The 25,407-nt window shown below is 44.1% G+C and overlaps 1 protein-coding gene across 1 annotated transcript in view; it reads right to left on the bottom strand.

Annotated features, from left to right (window-relative positions):
• Positions 1–25,407, bottom strand: part of LOC134354085 (voltage-dependent calcium channel gamma-2 subunit) — a 209,391-nt gene that overhangs the window by 29,591 nt on the left and 154,393 nt on the right. Inside the window, exon 3 of the mRNA XM_063062832.1 lies at positions 22,207–22,347. Within this exon, the coding sequence (XP_062918902.1) occupies positions 22,207–22,347 (141 nt within the window). The remainder of the gene's footprint in view (positions 1–22,206; positions 22,348–25,407) is intronic.

The raw sequence follows: 25,407 nt of genomic DNA on the forward strand, positions 1-25,407 counted from the left end.
GGTCACCAAGTTTACCAAAACAAGGTAAAATTGCAAATGAAGGATTCTTGAACAACACTTACTATTGGACGGTTATTTTACTGATTCTCAAGTGTTATTGGCCACGAACATGTAGATTTAATTGGTTATTAATACCTGAAGTATGCATTATGATTGGTGCTTAAATAATCAAATAATATTCAGCAGTAAAATGCACTAAGTTTCTATTGGATTAATACTTGGATCATTATCATTGTTATGTGCCATGTTGTATGACTTGGGCGATCATGGTCTTTCCATGACCATGATTGTTCTCGGCAAATTTTTCTGCAGAAATGTCTTCTTCTGGGCAGTGTCTTTACAAGATGGGTATCAATATTCCTCAGAGATTGTCTGCCTGGTGTCAGCGGTCACATAACCAGGACTTGTGATACGCACCGGCCGCTCATACGACCGTCCACCACCTGCTCCCGTGGCTTTACGAGACCCTGAGCAGGTGCTACGCCTTGCCCAAGGGTGACCCGCAGTCTAGCGGAGGGAAGGAGCGCCTACACCTCCTTTGGTAGAGATGTATCTCCACCCCTGCCATCCCAGCATTTGTACACAGCTAGTCAATTTCTGTTTAAAAATGGCATTTATTCGTTCATCCACTGGGGCAACAGGGCCAATGAAGTGCATTTGAGGAGTGAGCCCAAGTTGTCGAAGTCCAGTTAATTGTCAACAGCACAAGATCACAAGCACGGATGAAGAAACAGTTTGACAAAAACATCAGATCTCTAACCCAACCTAGAGGAAGGAAATCCATCCACCACGCCAGAAAAGCACAGCAAACAAATGGCTGAAGATTCCTCCCCACTCCCCCTTCTCTCTTCCTTTCCATTCCCCATTCTGGCTCCTTTCTTACCCCTTCTCTTCCTCTCACCTGCCCATCATCTCTCTCTGGTGCCCTTCCTCCTTCCCTTTCTCCCATGGTTCACACCCCCCCTCCTATTAGATCCCTTCTTCTTCAGCCCTTTACCTCTTCCACCTATCACCTCCCAGCTTCTCACTTCACCCCCAACCTGGCTTCACCTATCACCTGCCAGGTTGACCTCCTTCCCCTCCCCCCCAACTTCTTATTCTGGCTTCTGCCCCCCTTCCTTTCTAGTGAAGTGTCTTGGCCCAAAATGTCAACTGCTTCTTCTCCTTCATAGATGCATCCTGGCCTGTTGAGTTCCTCCAGCAGTTTGTGCGTGTTGCTCTAAACACAGCTGGCAAATGTAAAGCAACAGCAACCAAAGATGAATGCAATTACTAAACAGGCTTCACTATCCTCCCCAAATTACTGCTGAAGTATTTAGGTGAAAGTGGAAAAATTCATGATTAACACATTTAAGGCATATTAGAAGATGTACTTAGGCCAGTGATATTGATGGGTTCTTGATTGGCAAGGGGGTAAGGGGGAAGGTAGGAAAACGGGGTTGAATGAAGAAAAACTTCAAACAGGGTTGAACGGTGAGGGAGACTTGATGGCCTAATTTTGCTCCTCTATCTTATGTTTTAGTTCCTGTTTTGTAGATGAGTGAAAACTAGTTTTCTATGAGTTTTTTTTTAACCTAGGGTACAAATCAATTTTATTTATTTATAGATATACAGCTCTTCCGGCCCTTCGAGACACACCGCCCGTCAACCCCCAATTTAATTCCCCTCCATGGGTATATCTATAATATATACACACACAGAGTTCTTACTGTAATTTACAGTTTTTCTATTATTATGTATTGCATTGTACTGCTGCTGCAAAGTTTACTGTGTTCAGTTCTCTACAGGAAGGATGTGGATACAATAGAGAGAGTGCAGAGGAGATTTACAGGGATGTTGCCTGGATTGGGGAGCATGCCTTATGAGAATAGGATGAGTGAACTTGGCCTTTTCTCCTTGGAGCGACGGAGGATGAGAGGTGACTTGACAAAGGTGTATAAGATGATGAGAGGCATTGATCATGTGGATAGCCAGAGGCTTTTTCCCAGGGGTGAAATGGTTAACACAAGGGGGCATAGTTTCATGGTGCTTGGAAATAGGTACCGAGGGGTTGTCAGGGGAAAGTTTTTCACACACAGAGTGGTGGGCGCGTGGAATGCACTGCCGATGACGGTGGTGGAAGTGGATACAATAGGGTCTTTTAAGAGACTCTTAGATAGGTATGTGGAGTTTAGAAAAATAGAGGGCTATGTGGTAGGAAAATTCGAGGCAGTTTCTAGAGTAGGTTACATGGTTGGCACAACACTGTGGGCCGAAGGGCCTGTAATGTGCAGTAGATTTCTGTGTTACTATGTTAACAAATTTTATGACATATGCCGTAATCATTTTACGACCTGATTCTGATTCCAATTGTGATTCTGAGCAATCCTATCCGACTAAATTTCAATGCAGGGACCCAGCGTCTGATGCATTCTCCGATGGTCACCTGTCAATGCCCACAGTGAACCCATCCTTCCCTCTACCCTCATCTGCAGTGCTCACCTCCAATGCCCCTGCCACACCCAGGTACAGTGTATAGCAGAGCACTGCCTGTCCCTCTTAGGCAATGACTGCATCTCCTACAAGAACTTCAACAGGACACAGGAGGCCGGTAATGTTAAGTTCAATGCAACATTGCGTTACAAAGGCTGTGAACGCTGTGTCTGCAATTCTCATTCTTCATGAATGTTTCACAAGCAAATGTTCAGGTGACTTGCAATGCCCCTAAAATAGTGTGGTGCCATGAGACCTGCAGCCTTTGCAACTTGCCATAGAGCACTGAGCTTTTAGGGTTCCTGAGCACCTATATTTACTAATCATTAGCTTAACTAGAGCTGTTAAGCCCTTGTGATTTAAATTTAATCTGGTCAAGTTAATTGTGACTAGCACTAGGTTACTAGGAATGTTGACGAGGGTAAAGCGGTGGATGTTGTCTATATGGACTTCAGTAAGGCCTTTGACAAGGTCCCACATGGAAAGTTAGTTAGGAAGGTTCAATCGTTAGGTATTAGTATTGAAGTAGTAAAATGGATTCAGCAGTGGCTGGATGGGAGATGCCAGAGAGTGGTGGTGGAAAACTGTCAGATTGGAGGCCGGTGACTAGTGGTGTGCCTCAGGGATCTGTACTGAGTCCAATGTTATTTGTCATATACATTAATGATCTGGATGATGGGGTGGTAAATTGGATGAATAAGTATGCAGATGATAATAAGATAGGTGGAGTTGTGGATAATGAAGCAGGTTTTCAAAGCTTGCAGAGAGTTTTAGGCCAGTTAGAAGAATGGGCTGAAAGATGGCAGATGGAGTTTAATGCTGATAAATGTGAGGTGCTACACTTTGGTAGGACTAATCAAAATAGGACATACATGGTAAATGGTAGGGCATTGAAGAATGCAGTAGAGCAGAGGGATCTAGGAATAATGGTGCATAGTTCCCTGAAGGTGGAATCTCATGTGGATAGGGTGGTGAAGAAAGCTTTTGGTATACTGGCCTTTATAAATCAGAGCGTTGAGTATAGGAGTTGGGATGTAATGTTGAAATTGTACAAGGCATTGGTGAGGCCAGATTTGGAGTATTGTGTACAGTTTTGGTCTCCAAATTATAGGAAAGATGTCAACAAAATAGAGAGAGTACAGAGAAGATTTACTAGAATGTTACCTGGATTTCATCACCTAAGTTACAGAGAAAGGTTGAATAAGTTGGGTCTTTATTCTTTGGAGTGTAGAAGGTTGAGGGGGGACTTGATAGAGGTATTTAAAATTATGAGAGGGATAGATAGAGTTGATATGGATAGGCTTTTTCCATTGAGAGTGGGGGAGATTCAAACAAGAGGACATGAGTTGAGAGTTAAAGGACAAAAATTTAGGGGTAACATGAGGGGGAACTTCTTTACTCAGAGAGTGGTAGCTGTGTGGAACGAGCTTCCAGCAGAAGTGGTTGAGGCAGGTTCGATGTTGTCGTTTAAAGTTAAACTGGACAGCTATATGGGCAGGAAAGGAATGGAGGGTTATGGGCTGAGTGCAGATCAGTGGGACTGGGTGAGAGTAAGAGTTCGGCACGGACTAGAAGGGCCGAGATGGCCTGTTTCCGTGCTGTAATCGTTATATGGTTATATGATTATAGCACAGATTTCCTGCATACTATGATTATTTAAAGAGGGCTCCTGTTTAGTGCCTTACTGGAGTCATTGTGTTGGAGTGAATGTATTGTCTTGCAGGGTCACTTAGTCACTCCTCCGATGCTCTGCTGGTATTGCTATGTCTAAACTTTTCTTTCAGTCTGTTCATGGGGACCCTACCGCCCTCTGCTCCTGGGCTCGAGTCGTGGTCAGCGCTTCCCGTGATTGGGAGCCTGCCGTTCCTCTGTACCTGGGTCCAGCCCGGTCCTCCCAGGGCACACCATGACACGTAGAGCTGTTCGTGAATCCCTGTTGTTGAAGTAGAACTCTGTAGGTCTCCTTGAGGATGGCTGTGATCCAGTTTGTGCCCTGGAAATTAGACCTGAACTGAGGTGGCGGGGTCGGACAGATCGGAGAATGTGACAAGTGAATGGTATAGGGATTGTCGCGTCGGGAATCCCTGTGAAATGAGCTTCCAAATAACTAGTCCCACTGACTCCAGTTTAAGGTAAGATCTGCTTGAATGCATAATGAGTGACTCCTACCAGACCTGTACAGATAGAGTACCTATTTCCCAGGCTTGAAATGTCTAACAACAGAGGCCATGCATTTAAGGTGGGAGGGGGTAATTTTTTTTTAAAACTGAGTGCAGTGGGTGCCTGGAATGCACTACCTGGGGTGGCGGGAGAGGCAGATATATTCGAGACTTTTCAGAGATGTTTAGAAAGGCACATGCGTGTGAGGAAAATGGAGGGTTGTGGACATTGTATAGGCAGAGGGGGAGTTAGTTTAGTTGGCTATTTGAGTACTGATTTAATTGGTTTGGCACGACATTGTGGGGCTGTGCTGTGCTGTACTGTTTTGTGTTCAAACCTCCCAAGATAACTCCCGACTTCATGAACGCACGAGGTCTAAGGATGCTGGAAGTCTACAGCAACACACGCAACATGTTGAAAGTTTGTGGAGCGGAATAAACAGTCAAGGTTTTGGGTCGAGACTCCACAGCGGGACTCTTTCGTCAGGGTCCTGATGAAGGATCTTGGCCTGAAACGTCAACTGTTTATTCCTCTCCATGAATGCTGCCCTGACTTGCTGAGTTCCTCCGGCATTTTGTTTGTGAAATCTCTACTTTAGATCTTTTCATCTTTCCAAACTTCCTCGAGGTTCTGGCATCACCCCTGACTTAAATGCTTGTTTTAGTCCCACAGAGCTGGGTGAAAGGAAATGTAGCACAGAAACAGGCCCTTTAGGCCAAACTGTCCATGTCAACTATGTTGTCCACCTATGCTACCCCCATTGCCAGCATTAGGCCCATATCCCCCTATTCTTTCCCTATCCATGCACCTGTCCAAATGCCTTTTAAATGCTGTAATTGTAGCCCCTCTACCCAAAGTCAAAGTAAATTTATTATCGAAGTATATATATGTCGCTAGGTACTACCCTGAGATTCACTTTCTTGCGGGCATTCACAGTAAGTACAAAGAAACAGAATCCTCGCGCAACAAAAAGGGACAAACAGCCAGTGTGCAAGACAACAAACTGTGCAAATACAAAAAAAGTAAATAACAAAATAATGATAAATAAATAAGCAATAAATATCAAGAACATGAGATGAAGAATCCTTGAAAGTGAGTCCATAGGTTGTGGGAACAGTTCAGTGATGGATGGAGTGAAGCTGAGTGAAATTATCCCCTCCGGTTCAAGAGCCTGATGGTTGAGGGGTAATAATTGTTCCTGAACCTGCTGGTGTGAGACTCGAGGCTCCTTCTTCCTGATGGCAACAGTGAGAAGGGAGAAACATGCCCTGGATGGCGACAGTAACTATTTCTGGCAGTCCTGTTCCATTTAACCACCACCCTCTGCCTGAAAAACTTGCTACTTCAGGAAAGGCGTCATCAGTCTTCAATCCTGGGACGGCATGGTAGCATAGTGGTTGGCACCACACTCTACAGTACGGGCAACCCGGGTTCACTTCCTGCTGCTGCCCGTAAAGGGTTTGTACGTTCTCCCCGTGACCGCGAGGGTTTCCTCCGGGTGCTCTGGTTTCCTCCCACAGTCCAAAGACGTACTGGTTGGTAGGCTAATTGGTCATTGTAAATTGTTCAAAGTTCAAAGTAAAATTTTTTGTCAGAGTACACACAGGGTACTATGTACAACCCTGAGATTCTTTTTCTGCGGGCATACTTAGCACAATCTATAGAACAGTAACTGTAAACAGGATCACCGGACTGTGCAAATGCAGATTATAAATAAATAAACGAGCATGAAATAACAAGTTGAAAGAGTCCTTAAATGAGTGTAGTTATCCCCTTTTGTTCAAGAGCCTGATGGTTGAGCTCTTGAACCTGGTGGTGGGGACACTGAGGCTTTTGATGACGGCAGCGAGAAGAACCTGGCCTGGGTGCCAAGGATCTCTGATGATGAATGCTGCTTTTTTTCCGGGCAGCATTTCATGTAGATGTGCTCAATAGTTGGGAAGGTTTTACCCACGATGTACCGGGCCAAATCGGTGACCTTTTTGTAGGACTTGCCACACAAAGGCACTGGTGTGCCCATACCAGCCTGCAATACAACCAGTCAGCGCACTTTCCACCACACAGCTATAGAAGGATTTTGAGGACATGCCAAATCTCCGCAGACTCACGAGGAAGCAGAGGCGCTGTCGTGATTAGGTCAGGAGTAAATCGGGAGTTTGCTGGGCAGCAAGGCTCGAAGGCCCAGAAGGGCCAATTTTGCTCTGTATCCAAATAAATCCTGAGTGGAACATTTCCAAACAATGGGATAGTGGGTTATTAAAGTTTTACTGTAGAATGCAATGCTGATCTACGCCATGTGTGTCTGTAACCTGGTGTGTTTCAGCTGCCAATAAGCCCTGAGGACACTGCTAACATTTTTTTTTTGCATTATGAAGCTGTGCCCTCATTTCCTCAGTCACTTAAAGCTCAAAATGTTCTCTTTTCATCAGCCCTGTGGGATCCAAGCATTCATAATTTGCCATCCATTTTGTCATCGGTTAGGAATGGGATCACCCATTGAATTGGTTCATCTACTTTCGTAATGACTTTTGACGCTTCTATTCTGTCAACGCACACATTTTTATATCCAGTGGCCACTTTAGCAAACAATACCAAGGTGGATAGAAAAAGCTTTTTCAAGTATATAAAAAATAAAAGAGAGACGAGAGAGGATATAGGACTGTAAGAAAATGAGGCCGGAGAAATAATAACGGGGGCAAGGAGATGGCAGATGAACTAAATGAGTGTTTTGCATCAGTTTTCACTGTGGAAGACATGAGCGGTGTGCCAGGTGTTGAAGGGTGTGAGGGAAGAGAGGTGAATGCAGTTACTCATACAAGAGTGAAGGTGCTCAAAAACCTGAAGGACCTAAAGGTACGTAAGTCACCTGGACCAGATGAACTGCAATCTAGAGTTCTGAAAGAGGTAGCGGTAGAGATTGTGGAGGCATTAGTAATGATCTTTCAAGAATCACTGGACTCTGGCATGGTTCCAGAAGTCTGGAAAATTACAAATATCACTCCACTCTTTAAGAAAGGAGGGAGGCAGCAGAAAGGAGATTATAGCCTGACCTCAGTGATTGGGAAGAAGTTGGAGTCAATTGTTAAGGATGAGGTTATGGAGTACTTGGTGACACAAGACACGATAGCACAAAGTCAGCACGGTTTCCTTAAGATTACAAATAGGATGAATAAAGGGGATGCAGTGAATGTTGTATATTTGGATCTTCAGAAGGCCTTTGACAAGATGCCACATATGAGGCTGCTTTCCAAGTTAAGAGCCCATGGTATTACAGGAAACTTTTTAGCAAGGTTGGAGCATTGGCTGATTGGTAGGAGGCAGCGAGCGGGAATAAGATGATCATTTTCTGGTTGGCTGCCAATGACTAATGGTGTTCCGCAGGGGTCAGGTTGGGACCTCCTCTTTTTATGCTGTATGTCAATGATTTAGATGATGGAATAGATGGCTTTGTTGCCAACTTTGCAGACGCTATGAAGGGCAGGTAGTGTTGAGGAAACAGGAAGGCTGCAGAAGGACTTAGACAGATTAGGAGAATGGCCAGGAAACTGGCATATGAAATACAATATTAGAAAATGCATGGTCATGCACCTTGGTAGAAGAAATAAATGTGCCGAATATTTTCTAAATGGGGAGAAACCCAAAAATCTGAGATGCCAAAGGACCTGGGAGTCCTAGTGCAGAACACTCTCTACTTGCAGGTTGAGTCAGTGGTGAGGAAAGGAAATGTAATGTTAGCATTCATTTCAAAAGGTCAAGAATCTAAGAGCAGGGATGTGATGCTGAGGTTTTCTAAGGCCTGTACTGGACTCAGCATGCAAAACTATTTTAGGGGACCTGTCCTGGACGCAGCATGTACGTGCAATCGTGAAGAGAACGCGCCAGCATCTCGACTTCCTTCGGAGCCTGCGGGGATTCAGCATGACATCCAAAACTTTGACGAACTTCTGTAGATGTGTGGTGGAGAGTATATTGACTGGCTACATCACAGCCTGGTATGGAAACACCAATGCCTTTGAATGGAAAATCCTGCAAAAGATGGTGGATTCAGCCCAGTACGTCGAGGGTAAAGCTCTCCCAACCATTGCGCACATCTACATGAAATACTGTCATAGGAAAGCAGCATCCATCATCAGAGGTCCTCACCACCCAGGCCATGCTCTTTTCTCACCGCTGCCATCAGGTAGAAGGTACAAGAGACACAGAACTCGCACCACCAGTTCAAGAACAGTTACTACCCCTCAACCATCAGGCTCTTGAACATAGGCAATAACTACGCTCACTTGCCCCATCACTGAGATGTTTCCACAACCAATGATCTCACTTTAAGGACTTTATCTCATGTTCTCATTATTTATTGCTATTTATTTATACTTGCACAGTTTGTTGTCTCCTGCACTCTGGCTGATCTTTCATTGATCCCGTTATAGTTACTTTTCTATAAATTTACTAAGTATGCCCACAAGAAAATGAATTTCAGGGTTGTATATGGTGACATATATGTAGATTGAGATACCTTTTGAAGTCTCCCTCCTTAACCATGAGATGTCCTCTGGTCAATCATATTGTCACTGAAGTTGAATCAGGAATTGGGCCTGGAGGTGTCCCAGAAATGAAGATAGGAGATCATGATAAATTGTGGAATAGAAGCACGTGAAGAGTGTGTGGAGATAGCAGAACAGGTAGATAAGATGGTTAGAAAGGCAGACATTAAGATTCTTGCCTTCACTCGCAATGGCATAGACGACAGAACTTAGCCATGATGGAATTGCGTGTAACACTTCAAAGTTCAAAAGTACTTACAAAAGATTCATTTTCTTGCAGGCATTCACAGTAGAACATAGAAACACAAGAGAACCAATGAAAAATGATACACAAATTCTGATAAACAACCAATGTGCAAAAGAAATCAAACTGTGAAAATACAGAAAAAAAATAATATTAAATAAACAATACTGAGAACATGAGTTGTAGAATTGTAACGCAACACTCACAACGTGCTGGAGGAACTCAGCAGGCCAGGCAGCATCTATGGACAAGAGTAAAATGATCGACATTCCCGGCTGAGACCCTTCCACAGGACTGGACTCTGACTTCTCCTGTTCCTTTCCAGTCCTGAAGAAGGGTCTCGGCCGGAAACGTCAACCGTATACTTTTCCATAGATGCTGCCTGAGCTGCTGAGTTCCTCCAGCATTTTGTGCGTGTTGCTTTGGATTTCCAGCATCTGCAGATTTTTCTCGTGTTTGTAGAGCTGTAGACTTGCAATTGGATCCAATATTGGCCTGATGATGGGATGACGCTGGAGGGCTGATTTTGTGATTGGACCTGGGACTCTTCCCGCTCACCGCTGTAGACAATTTGGATATTAATATAGGATTATGAAGTTTGCAGATGACACAAGTGATAGTGGTGTTGTGACAGTGAGGAGGTGAGCCACAAGTTGGTGGATATTGATCAGCTGGTAAAGATGAGCGGAGCAATGGTAGGTGGGATTTACTCTTGGGAAGTGTTAGGTGATATGCTTTGGGAGGATGAATATAGGTAGGAGACACACCGTGGTTGGTAAAGCCCGAGGGCAGATCGAGGACCAGAGGAATCTGGGTGGACAAGAATCCCTGAAAGTGCTAGTTGTGAAAGTCAGTGAAGACATTTGAAAAAGTTTCCTTCGTTAGCCAGGGGAGAAAAGAAGAGCAGGGAGAATGTAGAACATAGAACAGTACTACACAGGAACAGGTCAGTCGGTCCACAATATCGTGTCAAACTCATTAAATTATTAATTAAACTAAACTAATCTCTTCTGCCTACTCAATATTCACATCCCTCCATCCTCATCTAAGAGCTAAGTTTTATTTATTTATTTATTGAGATACAGTGCGGAATAAGCCCCTTGAGCCACACTGCCCAGCAACTTCCCAATTTAACCCTAGTCGAATCACAGGACAACTTACAATGACCAATTAACCCAGCAACTCATACATCTTTGGACTGTGGGAGGAAACTGGAGCACTCGAAGGAAACCCATGCGCTCACAAGAAGAATGTACAAACTCCTTTCATTCGACGGCTGAATTATAGAGTCATAGAGCCCCTATGGCTCAGAAACAGGCCCTTTGGCCCATCTAATCCATGCAGAACTGTTATTTTTTATAATCCAATCAACCCATACCTGGATAATAGCCCTTCATACCCTTCCCATCCATGTACTTATCCCAACTTCTCTTAAATATTGAAATCAAACCCAGATCTTCCAGTTCCTCTGGTCGCTTGTTCCTCACCCTCACCACCCTCTGAGTGAAAAAGCTTTTTCTTAGACTCCCCTTTAATATTTCCCCTTTCACCCTTAACCTATGACCTCTCATTCTAGTTTCACCCAACCTCAGTGGAAAAAGCCTGCTTAACTCTATTAACTCTATCTAGATCTCTCGTAATTTTGTATGCCTTTGACAAATCTCCCCACATTCTCCTTCTTAAATGCCTCTATTGTGTCAGTCTCTACCATTAACCCTTGCAGCGCGTTCCAGCGCTCCCTGTGTCAAAAAACACTTGCCCTGCACATCTCCCTTCCTCCTCTCCCCTTCATTGAATGTCCTCTGGTATTAGACAGGTTATGGTCCAACTTCATAAAACTTTGCCTAAACCACAGCAAGGGTACTGTCTATAGTTCTGGTTACCACCCTCTGGCAAAGTTGTGATTCCATTTGCAGAGGCTCACTTGGAGAGATTGAATGGGCTGGGACTGTCCTCGGAGCAGAGGGAGCCAGGGGAACCTGATAGAGTTAACAGTATGTAGGTTGCATGTGTAGTAGGAAACTTTTCTCTGTAGCAGAGGTTTTTGAAAACTAGATGGCATCAGTTTCAGATAAAGGATAAAAGGTTTAGAGAGGGCTTGAGGAAAAAGTGTTTTACCCAAAAGGTGGTTACAAACTTCGCGAAGGGGTGATGGAAGCTGAGACTTCCATGTTGTGTTGAAGCTGTACAAGACTTGGGTGAAGTCCAGATTTAAAGCATAGTGCGCAGTTCTGGTCACCCAACTATAGGAAAGATATCAATGATCTTGAAAGACTTCAGATGTCACCGGACCTGAGGATCCATGTTATAGGGGAAAGTTGAATAGGTGAGGACTTTATTCCTTGGAACGCAGAAGAATAAGGCGAGTTAATATAAAATTATGAGGTGTGTGAATAGGGTGAACGCATGCAGGCCTTTTCACCTCAGCTTGGATGAGACTGGAACTAGAGCCCATATAAATTTCTAAATATCAAAAAATTACTAAAAAAGAGCAGTAAAAAAACTGATTAGAAAGGCTCGCTCTGTTATAGGAGTCAAACTGGACACACTAGAGGCTGTGGTAGAACAAAGGACCCTATGGAAAATCCTGGTAATTCTGGACAATGTTTCTCACCCTCTGCATGCCACCTTGGCTGAACAGAGGAACATTGTTAGTAATAGACTAAGACAACTGTGCTGCTCCAAACAGCGTTATATGAGGTCAATATTACTCTCAGCCATTAGACTCTATAATGAGTCAACCTATAGCTGGGGAAGTGATGACCCCCTCCTGTTAGGCTGTTTGTGGTAACTTATTTTTTATTCTTTCTACTTCTCTTCTAATATTTATATCTGTGCACTTGTAATGCTACTGTGACACTGTAATTCCCTTTGGGATCAATAAAGTATCTATCTATCTGCCTATCTGAATTAAATCAATGTTTGGTGTGACCACCCTTTGGTTTGAAAACTGCATCAATTCTCTAAGGTACAACGTTGTGCAATTTTAGAAGAAAATTGGCTGCTCGGTTGTTCGAAGCATCTTGGAGAACTTGCCACGGTTGTTCTGCAGATTTGAGTTGTCTCGCTAGCTTCTGTCTCTGTAGGTAATCTCAGACTGCCTGCATGATGTTGAGATCAGGACTCTATGGTGGCCGCACATCTGGAACCATATATAAAAATCTGGGCTGTCTAAAACTTTCGCACAGTACTGTAGGTAGAGCATTGGAGTTGAAATATTTAAGGGGAATCTGAGGGGAAACATCTTCACTCAGAGTGTGAAGCAAGTGTGGAACGATAAGTACGTGGATGAGAAGATTTTGGAGAATTATGATCTGGGTTCAGGTAGATGGGACTAGGCAGAAGATTGGGTTGGCATAGACTAGATGGGCCGAAGAGTCTACTTCTGTGCTCAACCTATCTCCATAACTCAGTATCTCGAGTCCTAACAACATCTTCGTACATTTTTTTTTGGACGTTTGGTTGATCGTCGAGCTTGACAAAATGATTGCAGACGTTTCGACTCCAATCGAGAAGCCATTACCAGTGCGCATTTAAGGGCGTCGTCTCTTCAGAATGGCGGTTTATATACTCCCCGGGAGTTGAACGGATATTGATTAGATGTCATGATCTAGATGGCTGGTTCAAAACACTGTGAATAGTTTAGCAGTAGAAGATTCTGACTGGCTAGCTTTGAGGGATACTTCATCCCAAATTTTTATGTTCCATCTGGGTAGCCTCCAACCTGATTGCATGAATATTGATCTCTCCTTCTGGTAAAAAAATGCCTCCCTCCCCTTCCCCTCTTACCCACTCTGGCCTCTTGTCCACTTCTCACCTGCCTATCACTTCCCCCGGTACCCCTCCTCCTTCCCTTTCTTCTCTCCCATCAGATTCCTTTTTCTCCAGCCTTTTTTCTTTCCACCCACCTGGCATCACCTATCACTTTCTAGCTGCCCTCCTTCCCCTCCTCCCATTTTTTTATTCCGGCCTTTTCCCCCTTCCTTTTCAGTACTGAGAAAAAGGAACTCGGTCCAAATCGTCGACTGTTTATTCATTTCCATAGATGCTGCCTGATCTGCTGAGATCCCTCAGCATTTTATGTGAGTTGCTTTTTATACTCAGTGCCCTTGACTGATGAAGGCCAGTGTACCAAAAGACTTCTTCACCTCCCTGTCTCTCTGTGACATCATTTTCAGGGAATCATGTGCTTGTACTCCTATGTCCTTCTTTTCTACAACAGTCCCCAGGTTCCGACAGTCCACTGTGAAAATCCTACACTTCTCTGTTCTACACTCTCCACATTCCTACAGTCCATTGTGACAATCCTACACTCCCCTGTTCCACAACACTCTCCACATTCCTACAGTCCACTGTGACAATCCTACACTCCCCTGTTCCACAACACTCTCCACATTCCTACAGTCCACTGTGACAATCCTACACTCCCCTGTTCCACAACACTCTCCACATTCCTACAGTCCACTGTGACAATCCTACACTCTCCTGTTCCACAACACTCTCCACATTCCTACAGTCCACTGTGACAATCCTACACTCCCCTGTTCCACAACACTCTCCACATTCCTACAGTCCACTGTGACAATCCTACACTCTCCTGTTCCACAACACTCTCCACATTCCTACAGTCCACTGTGACAATCCTACACTCCCCTGTTCCACAACACTCTCCACATTCCTACAGTCCACTGTGACAATCCTACACTCTCCTGTTCCACAACACTCTCCACATTCCTACAGTCCACTGTGAAAATCCTACACTCAGTTGTCTTCCCAAAAATAGAAAAATTTACGCCCATTCAAATTAAACTCTGATCGCCATTTCTCAGCCCACTAACCCAGCTGATCAAGATCCCTCCATAAATCCTGAAAACCATCTTCACTAACAATGGCAGCACCAATTTTAGTGTTGGCTCTAAATCCAAATCGTTTAAAGAACCATAATCTTGAGGACCATAGCCTGAGATCTGCTATGTAGCATTGAGACCAAGGGAGAAAAGGCGACTTTCTGTGTAATGGTTCCAATGGGTGAATGGAAGTGCTTTCACTACACAGATTGTAGCAGTTTCCTACCACCTTCTCAAGAGGCAATTAGGGATGTGCTTTAACTTAAGGATTGCCCAAATCCAGAGAATAAGTTACAAAAAATTCACTGGACTTTTTAAATCAGTGATTGTCAGCACTCTCATGAACCAATCAGATTTCTTCATGCAGCTAAATATCAGTCGGCAGTAAGCTGTATATTCTGGATATGTAAAATATTTAAACGTTGTGATGTAAAATGCCAGTTCAGAATTATGCGCAACCACACCCTGTACTGGTTTCCTACCTTGTTCAGTGCTGAAGCACCTTGCCGTCATATTATTTTCCCCTTATGCTGGATTCACCTCCTGGTACTCCTTCCCTGATTATTCGGGCTAGCAGATGTAGTTGTGCCCATTTTCATCATCAACACTGAACTCCCAGCCAGTGAAAAAATGGCAACTTTGGCCATTCGCAAATGCTTGCATAGTCTACCAGTCAAAAATTCTCTCCCCGGTTCTGATGAAAGCTCCCAGACTTGAAACATATCACTGATCCTCTGAGAGTTTTCAACATGTTCTGCCAGAGGTCAGAATCAGAGTCAGGTTTAACATCACTGGCATATATTGTGAAATTTCTTGCTCTGTGACAGCAATGCACTGCAATATCTAATGATAAAAAAAACCTTAAAAATGTTAAAGGAGACTGAGGTGCTTAAACATCTGCCGGACGATGCTGAGGATGTTCTACAAATCTGTGGTGGCCAGTGCTATCATGTTTGCTGTTGTGTGCTGGGGCAGTGTGCTGAGGGTAGCAGACACCAAAAGAATCAACAAACTCATTTGTAAGGCCAGTGATGTTGTGGGGACGGAACTGGACTCTCTGACGGTGGTGTCTGAAAAGAGGATGCTGTCTAAGTTGCATGCCATCTTGGACAATGTCTCCCATCCACTACATAATGTACTGGGTGGGCACAGGAGTACATTCAGCCAGAGACTCATTCCACCGAGATGCAACACAGAGCGTCATAGGAAGTCATTCCTGCCTGTGGCCATCAAACTTTACAACTCCTCCCTTGGAGGGTCAGACACCCTGAGCCAATAGGCTGGTCCTGGACTTATTTCATAATTTACTGGCATAACTTACATATTACTATTTAACTATTTATTGTTCTATTACTATTTATTATTTATGGTGCAGCTGTAATGAAAACCAATTTCCCCAGGGATCAATAAAGTATGACTATGACTATGACTAAATATGGTGGGCAGGTGGAGACGCATCTCTACCAAAGGAGGTGTAAGGTGCTCCATTCCTCTGCTAGCCTGCAGGTCACCTCACCCCCCAATCAGGGTCACATGAAGGCTGGTGCATATCACATTATGTGACCATTGATGCCGGGCAGACAATCTCTGAGGAGTATTGATAATGGCTTGTAAAGGCACTGCCCAGAAGAAGGCAATGGCAAGCCACTTTTTTTGAAAAATTTGCCGAGACAATTGCGGTCATGGAAAGACCGTGATTGCCCACAGCATACAACATGGCACATCATGAACAAATGATAAATTACAGTAAGAAAAATATATTACGAAATTAAATAAAATTAGTAGAGCAAAAAGAAAGCAAAAAAAAAGTGATGTAAAGTTCATGGTTCATTGTCCGTTTGCAAATCTGATGGCAGAGGGGAAGAAGCTGTTCTTTGAGTGTATGTCTTCAGGCTCCTGTATCTCCTCCTTGATGTAGAAGTGAGAGGAGAGCATGTCCTGGGTGATTGGGGTGCTTAGTGAAAGATGCTGTCTTTTTGAGCTCCCCACTTTGTGTGCGGGGACAGCCTGGCACCATCCGTTTGTTGGGTTTATTCCCTTCCAGCTTTCTCAGCTGGAATCTTGCATAGCACGTGCCTCGAACATAATCAGTACGGGATAAAAGGGAGTGAGGGAAGTAGTAGAAAGATTAGATTAAAGATTAGCTTTAGAAGATTAGTATTTGTCACACGCACATCGAAACAAACAGTGAAATGCTTCGTTCATGATAAAGGACAGCACAGTCCGAGGATGCGCTGGGGGCAGACCGCAAGTGTCGCCAAGCTTCCAGCGCCAACATAGCATGCCCACAAGTTACTAACCCTAACCCTCTTTGAAAAGCACCTGGAGGAAACATAGTGATTAAGGGGAGAACGTATACAGGCAGCGGCAGAATTGAACCCAGACCACGAAAGCATTATGCTAACTGCCACGCCACCACGAAGGGTGGGGGTGAAGAAGAGCTGAACATAGCACTGGATGCACTCTATATATTGCTTTTTATTCTACCCACGTTACTGCTACCTAGTCTCAGTTATTTCTCTCCTACCCAGCTCTGATGAAGGATCCCTGATTTGAAACATCAGCTGTTTTCCTCTCCACAGATGCTGCCCGACTGCTGAGTGTTTCCAGCATTTTCCATTATCTGTTTTTATATCAGGTTAGCTCAGTATTTTTTATCCTACCCGTATACATCTGATTTGTTAGGCAGGTCCTTCCATCAACAACGCACGAGACAGACCAAGAAGTTTAATGCGATTGTAACTGCCACTATTAAGCCATATTGACTCATCCTATCGCAGACATTCCCTTTGTTCTACTCCTCCGCCCCTCCACACCTTCTCTCCTACTGAAGACGAACTTGCGTCTCTCCCTTTCCCAGCTTTGATGAGGGCTTGCAGAGCCAAAGCGTTGGCTGTTTCTTTTTCTAAAGATGTTGCCTGACCAGCATTTTGTGGTTTGTATCATTGACAGAAACCTGAGATGCAAGGAAGGCCCAACACTCTCTGCTAATGTTCTATCTGGCACTCTGACAGACGCGATCAGTCTTGTGAACTGCTGCCTAATTGAAACATTGACATATTGACAGTCTCACACTCACATTGATAGATCATTCCACATGCCGCACTCGGGCATAAACCCACACTCAATTATTTTTCTGGCCTGACATGCTCAAGGACCAACACATCACTCATTCCCTGACACTCCCAGTGCCACATGTGAATTGCCTCTCTGTTAGGTCGACTTCTACGTTCGAATACTTCAAAGACTTACATTCAGGATTGTTTAATATAATTTCTGATACACAAGTGTAAAAGAGAATAAAGTAATCGTTACTCTGAATCTGATGCAGTGAAAATAAAGCAATAAAATAAGGAACAGAATAGTAAAAGTAACCACAATAAATATAAATACGTAAAATAGCTTATATACAGAGATTGATTGTATGCCCATAAAGTGACGCTAGGCACAGGAGCGTCTGTGCATAAGGTGACAGACAGGAAATGATAAAGTTCATCATGGGGTGAAGGGGTGGGTTAGTGGGTGGAGGTGTCGATCAGTCTTGCTGCTTGGGGAGAGTAACTGTTCTTGAGTCTGGTAGTCCTGATGGATGCGATCATGCCTCGTCCCTGATGGGAGTGGGACAAGCAGTCCGTGAGCAGGATGGGCGGGATTCTTCATGGTATTGCTGGCCTTTGCCCGGCACTTTTCCGTATTCACCTGAACACATAGTTATGAGCATCGATACATGCACACACAAGCTGCCTGTGCACACACACAAGCATGGATACATTACACATACATATGGGCGTATACATGCATATATATGCTATCAGACTGATCAACACCTCCTCCTGCTACCATCACAACATACATATCACCTAGCATCATGTTAGGTACATACAATCAGTCTATGTACAGTATATAACAGCTATTCGTACATTGTGTTTTATAGGATTACTTTCAAATTGATATTTATTGAGTTTTTAATGTGTTTTTGTTTATTGTATTTTTATGCTGCATTGGATCTGGAGTAACAATCGTTTCGTTCTCCTTTACTGAAGAATGGCAATAAGCAATCCTAAATCTGGAATTTGTGGGCTATAAGCATGCACGGGTGTGCATATCCACACACGTGTCCATAAATTTGCGCACTCATACAAAATTGCTCAGGCAAACAAAAGTGATGTGTGTGGACACACACAAGCATACACACACAGCCATGCACATTTGCAAGTCCATGCATGCATGTACATGCATATGTGCATGCATGCACCTACCAAGCGAATACACACACAGAAACATGTTCACGGTCCTGATTTACACACGTACATTGATCAACATATACACATACTCATGCAAACACACGTGACCTATCCATATACATGCAGACTAGTATATGTGCATACATCTATAAAAGTATTCAATTGCACATGCTTAAGTATGCACATAGATTTGCTCGGGCCACTGGGGAAGGTTTTAAAATAATTTCGCAAGAGGATGGCACCTGGAAGGATGGGGCAGTTGATATATACAAGTAGATGGTAGTGTGTAATGAGAGTGTGAGGAAGGACAGGGAGGTGATAGGGCAGAATTGCAGTCAGTTGGACGAGCTGAAGTGGAACATGGGGGTAAAATGAAAAAGGGAGATGAATACAGGACTGAAGGTGTTATATTTGAATGCATGCAGTATATGGAACAAGGTAGGTCTTGTAGTGCAGTTAGAGATTGGCAGGTATGATGTTGTAGGCATCACTGAGTTGTGGCTGAAAGATCATAGTTGGGAGCTTTATGTAAAAGTTTGTTTTCAGTAGGAGAGAAGGTGTGGGGAGGGAGGAGTAGAGCAAAGGGAATGTCTGCAATAGGACAAGTCAAGGATACACATTGTAGTGAAAGGACAGGCAGGTAGGTAGAGGGGGTGGGCTGGCTCTTTTGGTAAAAATAATGAAATCAAATCCTTAGAAAGAGGTGGCATTGGATTGGATGATATCGAATCCTTATGCATAGAGTTAAGAAACAGCAAGGGTAACCCTGCTGGGAGTTACATACAGGCCTCTGAACAGTAGCCAGGATGTGGGATATAAATTACAATGGGAGTAAGAAAATGCACGTCAAAAGGGCAATGTCACGATAGTCATGGGGGGGTGGGGTTTCAATATGCAGGTAGATTGGAATATATTTTTTGATGCTGGATCCAAAAAGAGGGAATTCGTAGAGTGTCTATGAGATTTTTTTTTTAAGAGAAGCTTGTGGTTGATCCCACTAGGGGAAAAGCAATTATAGTTTGGGTGTTGTGTAATCAGCCTCGTTTGATTAGGAAGCTTAAGGTAAAAGGACCCTTAGGAGACTGATCATAATGTGAAAGAATTCGCCCTGTAGTTTGAGAGGGAGAAGATAAAGTCAGACGAGTCAGTATCAGGGTGGAGTAAAGAAAATTATAGAGGCATGAGAGAGGAGCTGGCCAAAGTTGATTGGACATTAGCCGAAATCATGGTAGAACAGCAATGGCTGGATCAATTCAGAAGATGCAGGATAGATGCATCCCAAAGATGAAGAATTATTCTAAAGTGAAGATGAGGTAATTCTCCTGACAAAGGAAGTCAAAGTCAGCATTAAAGGAAAAGAAAGGGAATGTAATATAGCCAAAATTAGTGGGAAGTTAGATTAGGAAGCTTTTAAAAACCAAGAAAAGGCAAATAAAAAAGCAACACAAGTAGAGAGAAGATGAAATATGAAGGGAAGATAGCCAATAATATAAAAGAGGATACAAAAAGCTTTTACAGATATATAAAGAGTGAAAGAGAGGCAAGAATGGATATCGGACTGCTGGAAAATGACACTAGAAAGGTAGTAGTATGAGATAAAGAAATGACAGATGAAATTAATAAGTATTTTGTGTCAATCTTCACCAAGGAAGACAATAGCAAAATGCCGGAAGTTTGAGAGTGTCAGGGAGCAGAAGTGAGTGCAGTTGCTATTACTAGGGAGAAGGTGCTTGGGTAGCGGAAAGGTCTGAAAGTGGATAAGTCACTTGCACCAGATGGGCTACACCCCAGGGTTCTCAAAGAGGTGGCTGAAGAGATTGTGGAGGTATTAGTAATGGTCTTTCAAGAACCACTGGAATCTGGAATGGTTCCAGAGGTCTGGAAAATTACAAGTGTCACTCTGCTCTCTAAGAAGGGAGGGAGGCAGAAGAAAGGAAATTGGCCAGTTAGCCTGACTTCAGTGGTTGGGAAGATGTTGGAGACCATTATTAAGAATGAGGTATTGGAGTATTTGGAGGCACATGATAAAATACACAAAGTTAGCACGGTTGCCTTAAAGGGAAATCTTGCCTGACAAATCTGTTGCAATTCTTTGATGGAATAACAGGCAGGATAGGCAAAGGAGAATTGGTTGATGTTGCTTACTTAGATTTTCAGAAGGCCTTTGACAAGGTGCTGCACATGAGGCTGCTTAACAAGATAGAAGCGCATGGTATTACCTGTACTGGAAAAATACCAGCATGTATAGAAAATTGTCTGACTGGCAGGAGGCAAAGAGTAGGAATAAAGGGAGCCTTTTCTAGTTGGCCGCCAGTGACTAATGGTGTTCTGCAGGGTTCATCGTTGGGTCTCCTGCTTGTCATGTTATATATCAATGATTTGGATGATGGAATTGATGCCTTTGTGGCCAAGCTTGTGGATGATACGAAGATAGTGGAGGGGCAGGTAGTGTTGAGGAAGCAAGGGGTCTGCAGAATGACTTAGACAGATTGGAGGAATGGGAAAACATGGGACAGATGGGATATAGTGCCTGGTTATGCACCTTGGTAGAAGGAATAAAGGCATAGACTTTGTCCTAAATGGGGAGTAAATTCAAAAATCAGAGATGCAAGGAGACTTGTGAATGCTTGTACAGGATTCCCTGAAGGTTAACTTCCAGGTTGAGTCGGTGGTAAGGAAAGCAAATGCAATGTTAGCATTCATTTAAAGAGGGCTCGAATATAAGAGCAAGGACGTAATGGTCCCGTTATAGGCACTGGTCAGAACCTACTTGGAGCATCGTGAGCAGTTCTGGGCCCTCTATCGAAGCAAAGGTGTGCTGGCATTGGAGGGGATCCGGGGAGGTTCAGGAGAACGATTCCGGGAATGAAAGGGTTAATGTATGAGGAGTGTTTATTGGCTCTGGGCCTGAACTCACTGGAATTCAGAAGAATGAGGGGGAAATCTATTGAACATTGAAAGAGTGGATATACAATAGAGAGGATGTTTCCTATAGTGGGCGAGTCTAGGACCAAAGGACACTGCCTCAGAATTGAGGGATGTCTATTCAGAACAGAGATGATGAGGAATTTCTTTAGCCAGAGGGTAGTAAATTTGTGGAATTTATTGTCACAAACGGCTGCAGAGGCCAAGTTATTGGGTATAGTTAAAGCAGAGGTTGATAGGTTCTTGATTATTAAGGTTGCCAAAAGCTACAGGACAAAAGCAGGACAGTAGTGTTGGGAGGGATAAAAAAGCAGCCATGATGGAACGGAGGAGCAGATGACGGGCTGAATGGCCTGATTCTGCCCCTAGGTATTACAGTCTCATACATGAACACAGATCCAGTATACACATGCATGCATAGGTAGGCACACATATGTCCATGTATATGAAGGCCAAATGCACATGCATCTGCACACTCCTACGCTCTTGAGTCTCCATATATTCATACACACATATGTGTGCAATTGCACAAATATATGAACACAAGTACATATATATGAACTGACACATAAATACTCATATACGGGATAAGCACATAATTATAAACACACACACACACACACACACACACACACACACACACACACACACACATGCATTATCGCATATTCATTCGTTCAGTATGAAACAGGATAAAGCCAAACCACAAACCTTCCTTTGCTTATGTTTTGACCTAAGTAGAAGACGGTTCAGACATTGAGAAGACCGCTCACCTGCAGAGACGAAGAAGATGCCGGCACTGAGGATGATGTTGTGTCGGGTCTTGTAGAACTCGCTGGCCGCGATGCAGAGTCCACCCATGAAGAGCAGGATGACACTGAGGATGGGGAAGATACTGGATGCTCGGACAGCGCCTGCGGTGGGAAAAGGATGGGATTGAGAGGGGGGCCAGTAAACAGGAGCAAGAGAGGAAAGCAGAGCGGCTCCAAGCCAGGGATGGAATTAGGGAGGAACAGAATATCCAAGTTGGACAATGGAGCGGTGAGTATCACATGGACAATGAGAGAAAGAATCAGGGACATATAACAGAGAAAGAGTGAGAAAGTATAGATAAACAGTAAAAAGGGGATATGAAGCTGAAAGTAAAAATGAAAATCAAGAAATGCTGAGAGATTTTGTATTCAATTAAAAGCCTTGAACAGTCTACCAAGTTCGGGATACAGAACGGTTATAGGCCCTTACTACCCAACGAGCCTTTGCTGCCCAGTTACACCCATGTGACCAATTAGCCTGCTAACTGGTATGTCTTTGGAGGAAACTAGAGCACCCAGGAGAAACCAGTGCGGTCACGGGAGGGAGGGGGGACATGTACAGACTCCTTGCAGACAGCAGTGGGAATTGAACTGGCAGAGTAATAGTGTTGTGCTAACCACTATGCATTGTATCCTCCCCTCTTTCAACTGCAATATTTATTGAATAAGGTGGTCAAAATTAGAAAGAATAGACCCCTGTCCTGTTGAAAGGCTATTGCCTTGAAAGGGTAACACTCACTCTCTGTTTCTATACAGACCTGGTCAAAACTGCCGAGTACTGACTGAAAGTTTTCTTTTACCTCTGGGTTTCCAGCATCTGCGGTATTTTGGTTTTGACACCTTTCCCTCACTTTACTCCACTTTATCCAGTCTTCCCAGGAGTTTGGACAAATAACCACTAGTTGGGACTGAGCACTGGATGGCAGGGCAAAGAGTAAGGGATGGACTGTTCAGGAATGTGATAATTGTCATGAGCCCTGCCGGCCTGTGCACCTGTAGTTGTTAATTACTGTCTCATCTAGAATCATTAATCCCTTGTGCTTCCCGTTTAATTGTGTGAAGTCTATTTTGACTGGCATGGGTTTTCTGCGCACTGTGATTATTTAAAAAGGACTCCTGGTTAATGCTTATTGCAGGGTCTTTGTTTCTCAAGAATGTTCCATCTCGTGGTGTTGCTCGGTCGAGCCACCAATGTTCTGATGGAATTTCTATGTATAAACATTTGTTTCCGTCTCTAAACAGGAGTCTGTTATTCTTCCACACCTGGGTTCAGTCATTACCAGCACGCACCGTGATAGATAATGGTAGTAAACTGGGAAGACTCCGTCCTGGAGCTTATAGATGTAGAGCCATTGAGTACATCAGAGGGAATGGGAGACCAGCTGGGAAAGTGGGCAAGGTTCGGGATCCAGTATGATCTTTTGGAATGATGGAAAACACCTGAGAGGACACGGGGTCACAAAGAGTCACCTCCTGCTCTGATCATTAACTAATGAGCACAAATTCCCTTTTGTTACTCACCTGCTATGGGCAAGATACAGCAATCAATTAACCTTCTTATTCTGGCTTCTGTCCCTTCCATTTCCAGTCCTGGTGAAGGGTAATGGCCCAATACATCGGCTGTTTATTCCCCTCCATAGATGCTGCCTGACTCGCTGAGTTCCTCCAGCATTTTGTGTGTGCGGTGCTTTAGATTTCCAGCTTCTGCACAATCTCTTGTGCACCAACTAACCTACGACCATACTGCTCTCCTCTGGGATGTGGGAGGAAACCAGAGAGCACCTGGGAGGAATCCACACAAACGGAGAACATGCGAACTCCACACAGATAGTATAAGAGGCCAGGATTGAACTTGGATCCCCAGTGCTATGGGGCAGCACCTCTACCAAACTCATCACTGTGCTTCCCCCCCCCCCACAAGGTCTCCTCCTGCCTTTGTAGCCACGTGCTCCTGTGCAACGACCCGCAGAGGATTAAGGAGCAGGGATTTTATTTGTATCTTTATTCAGAGATTCAGCACATTAATCGGCCCTTCAGCCTAGCAAGCCTGTGCTGCCTGCTTACCAATTAACCTACTAACTTGTACGTCCTTGGAGTGTGGAAGGAAAGAGGAGAACTTGAAGTAAACCCACATGGTTAAGGGGAGAGTATACAACCTGATATTGTGGTGTTAGCCAAACCTGGCAATTGGCTTGCAGATGTTTCATCTCCAGTCGAGGTGACGTCCTCAGTGCGCAGTTGCTGGTGTTTCCCAAAACACCAAACTCAGTGAAAACCGCAACATGAAATGCCTCAACCTGAGTTACCGATATTCGCCACCATCCTAAATATTCAATCCCCTGACAGACAATGGCAGGAATTGAACGCAGGTTGGTGATATGGTAGTAACGTTACGCTACTGTGCTGGGAGGTGAGGCCGGATTTAGTTGTAAAAGTAAACGTTATAAACTCGCACTTCTGATGCGGAGCGCCACGTGGTAGTTGTGCCCATGGTGACATCACACAGCACCCAGGGATGGAACCTCCCGTGGGATAGACCGATCTCCAAGCTGGGATCAGGGATTTCAAGAGGCTAACTTACCGGGGCGGAGCAGTATTACTGACTGCGTGTAGAGGTGAGCTGGTAGGGTTTCTCCCACCCTTTGTGAGTGCTGGAAATGGAAACTGGCTGGGGTTGGACATCAGCAGGGCTGAGCACGGTCCTCAGTCCTGAATGCAGAGTGGGCCATCCAGAGCAGTAAGACAATAGACAATAGGTGCAGGATTAGGTCATTCGGCCCTTCGAGCCAGCACCACCATTCACAGTGATCATGGCTGATCATCCACAATCAGTACCCTTTTCCTGCTTTCTCCCCATATCCCTTGACTCCACTATCTTTAAGAGCTCTATCTAACTCTTTCTTGAAAGAATCCAGAGAATTGGCCTCCACTGCCCTCTGAGACAGAGCATTCCACAGAACCACAACCCTCTGTGTGAAAAAGTTTTTCCTCAACTCCGTTCCAAATTGTCTACCCCTTATTCTTAAACTGTGGCCTCTGGTTCTGGACTCCCCCAACATCGGGAACATGTTTCCTGCCTCTAGCGTGTCCAATCCCTTAATAATCTTATATGGTAAGGTAACAGTCTACCCATGCTCGGTTCATGTTCCGTTGGAAGGAATG

This window comes from Mobula hypostoma, chromosome 11 (genome assembly GCF_963921235.1).
Source record: "Mobula hypostoma chromosome 11, sMobHyp1.1, whole genome shotgun sequence".
Lineage (NCBI taxonomy): Eukaryota > Metazoa > Chordata > Chondrichthyes > Myliobatiformes > Myliobatidae > Mobula > Mobula hypostoma.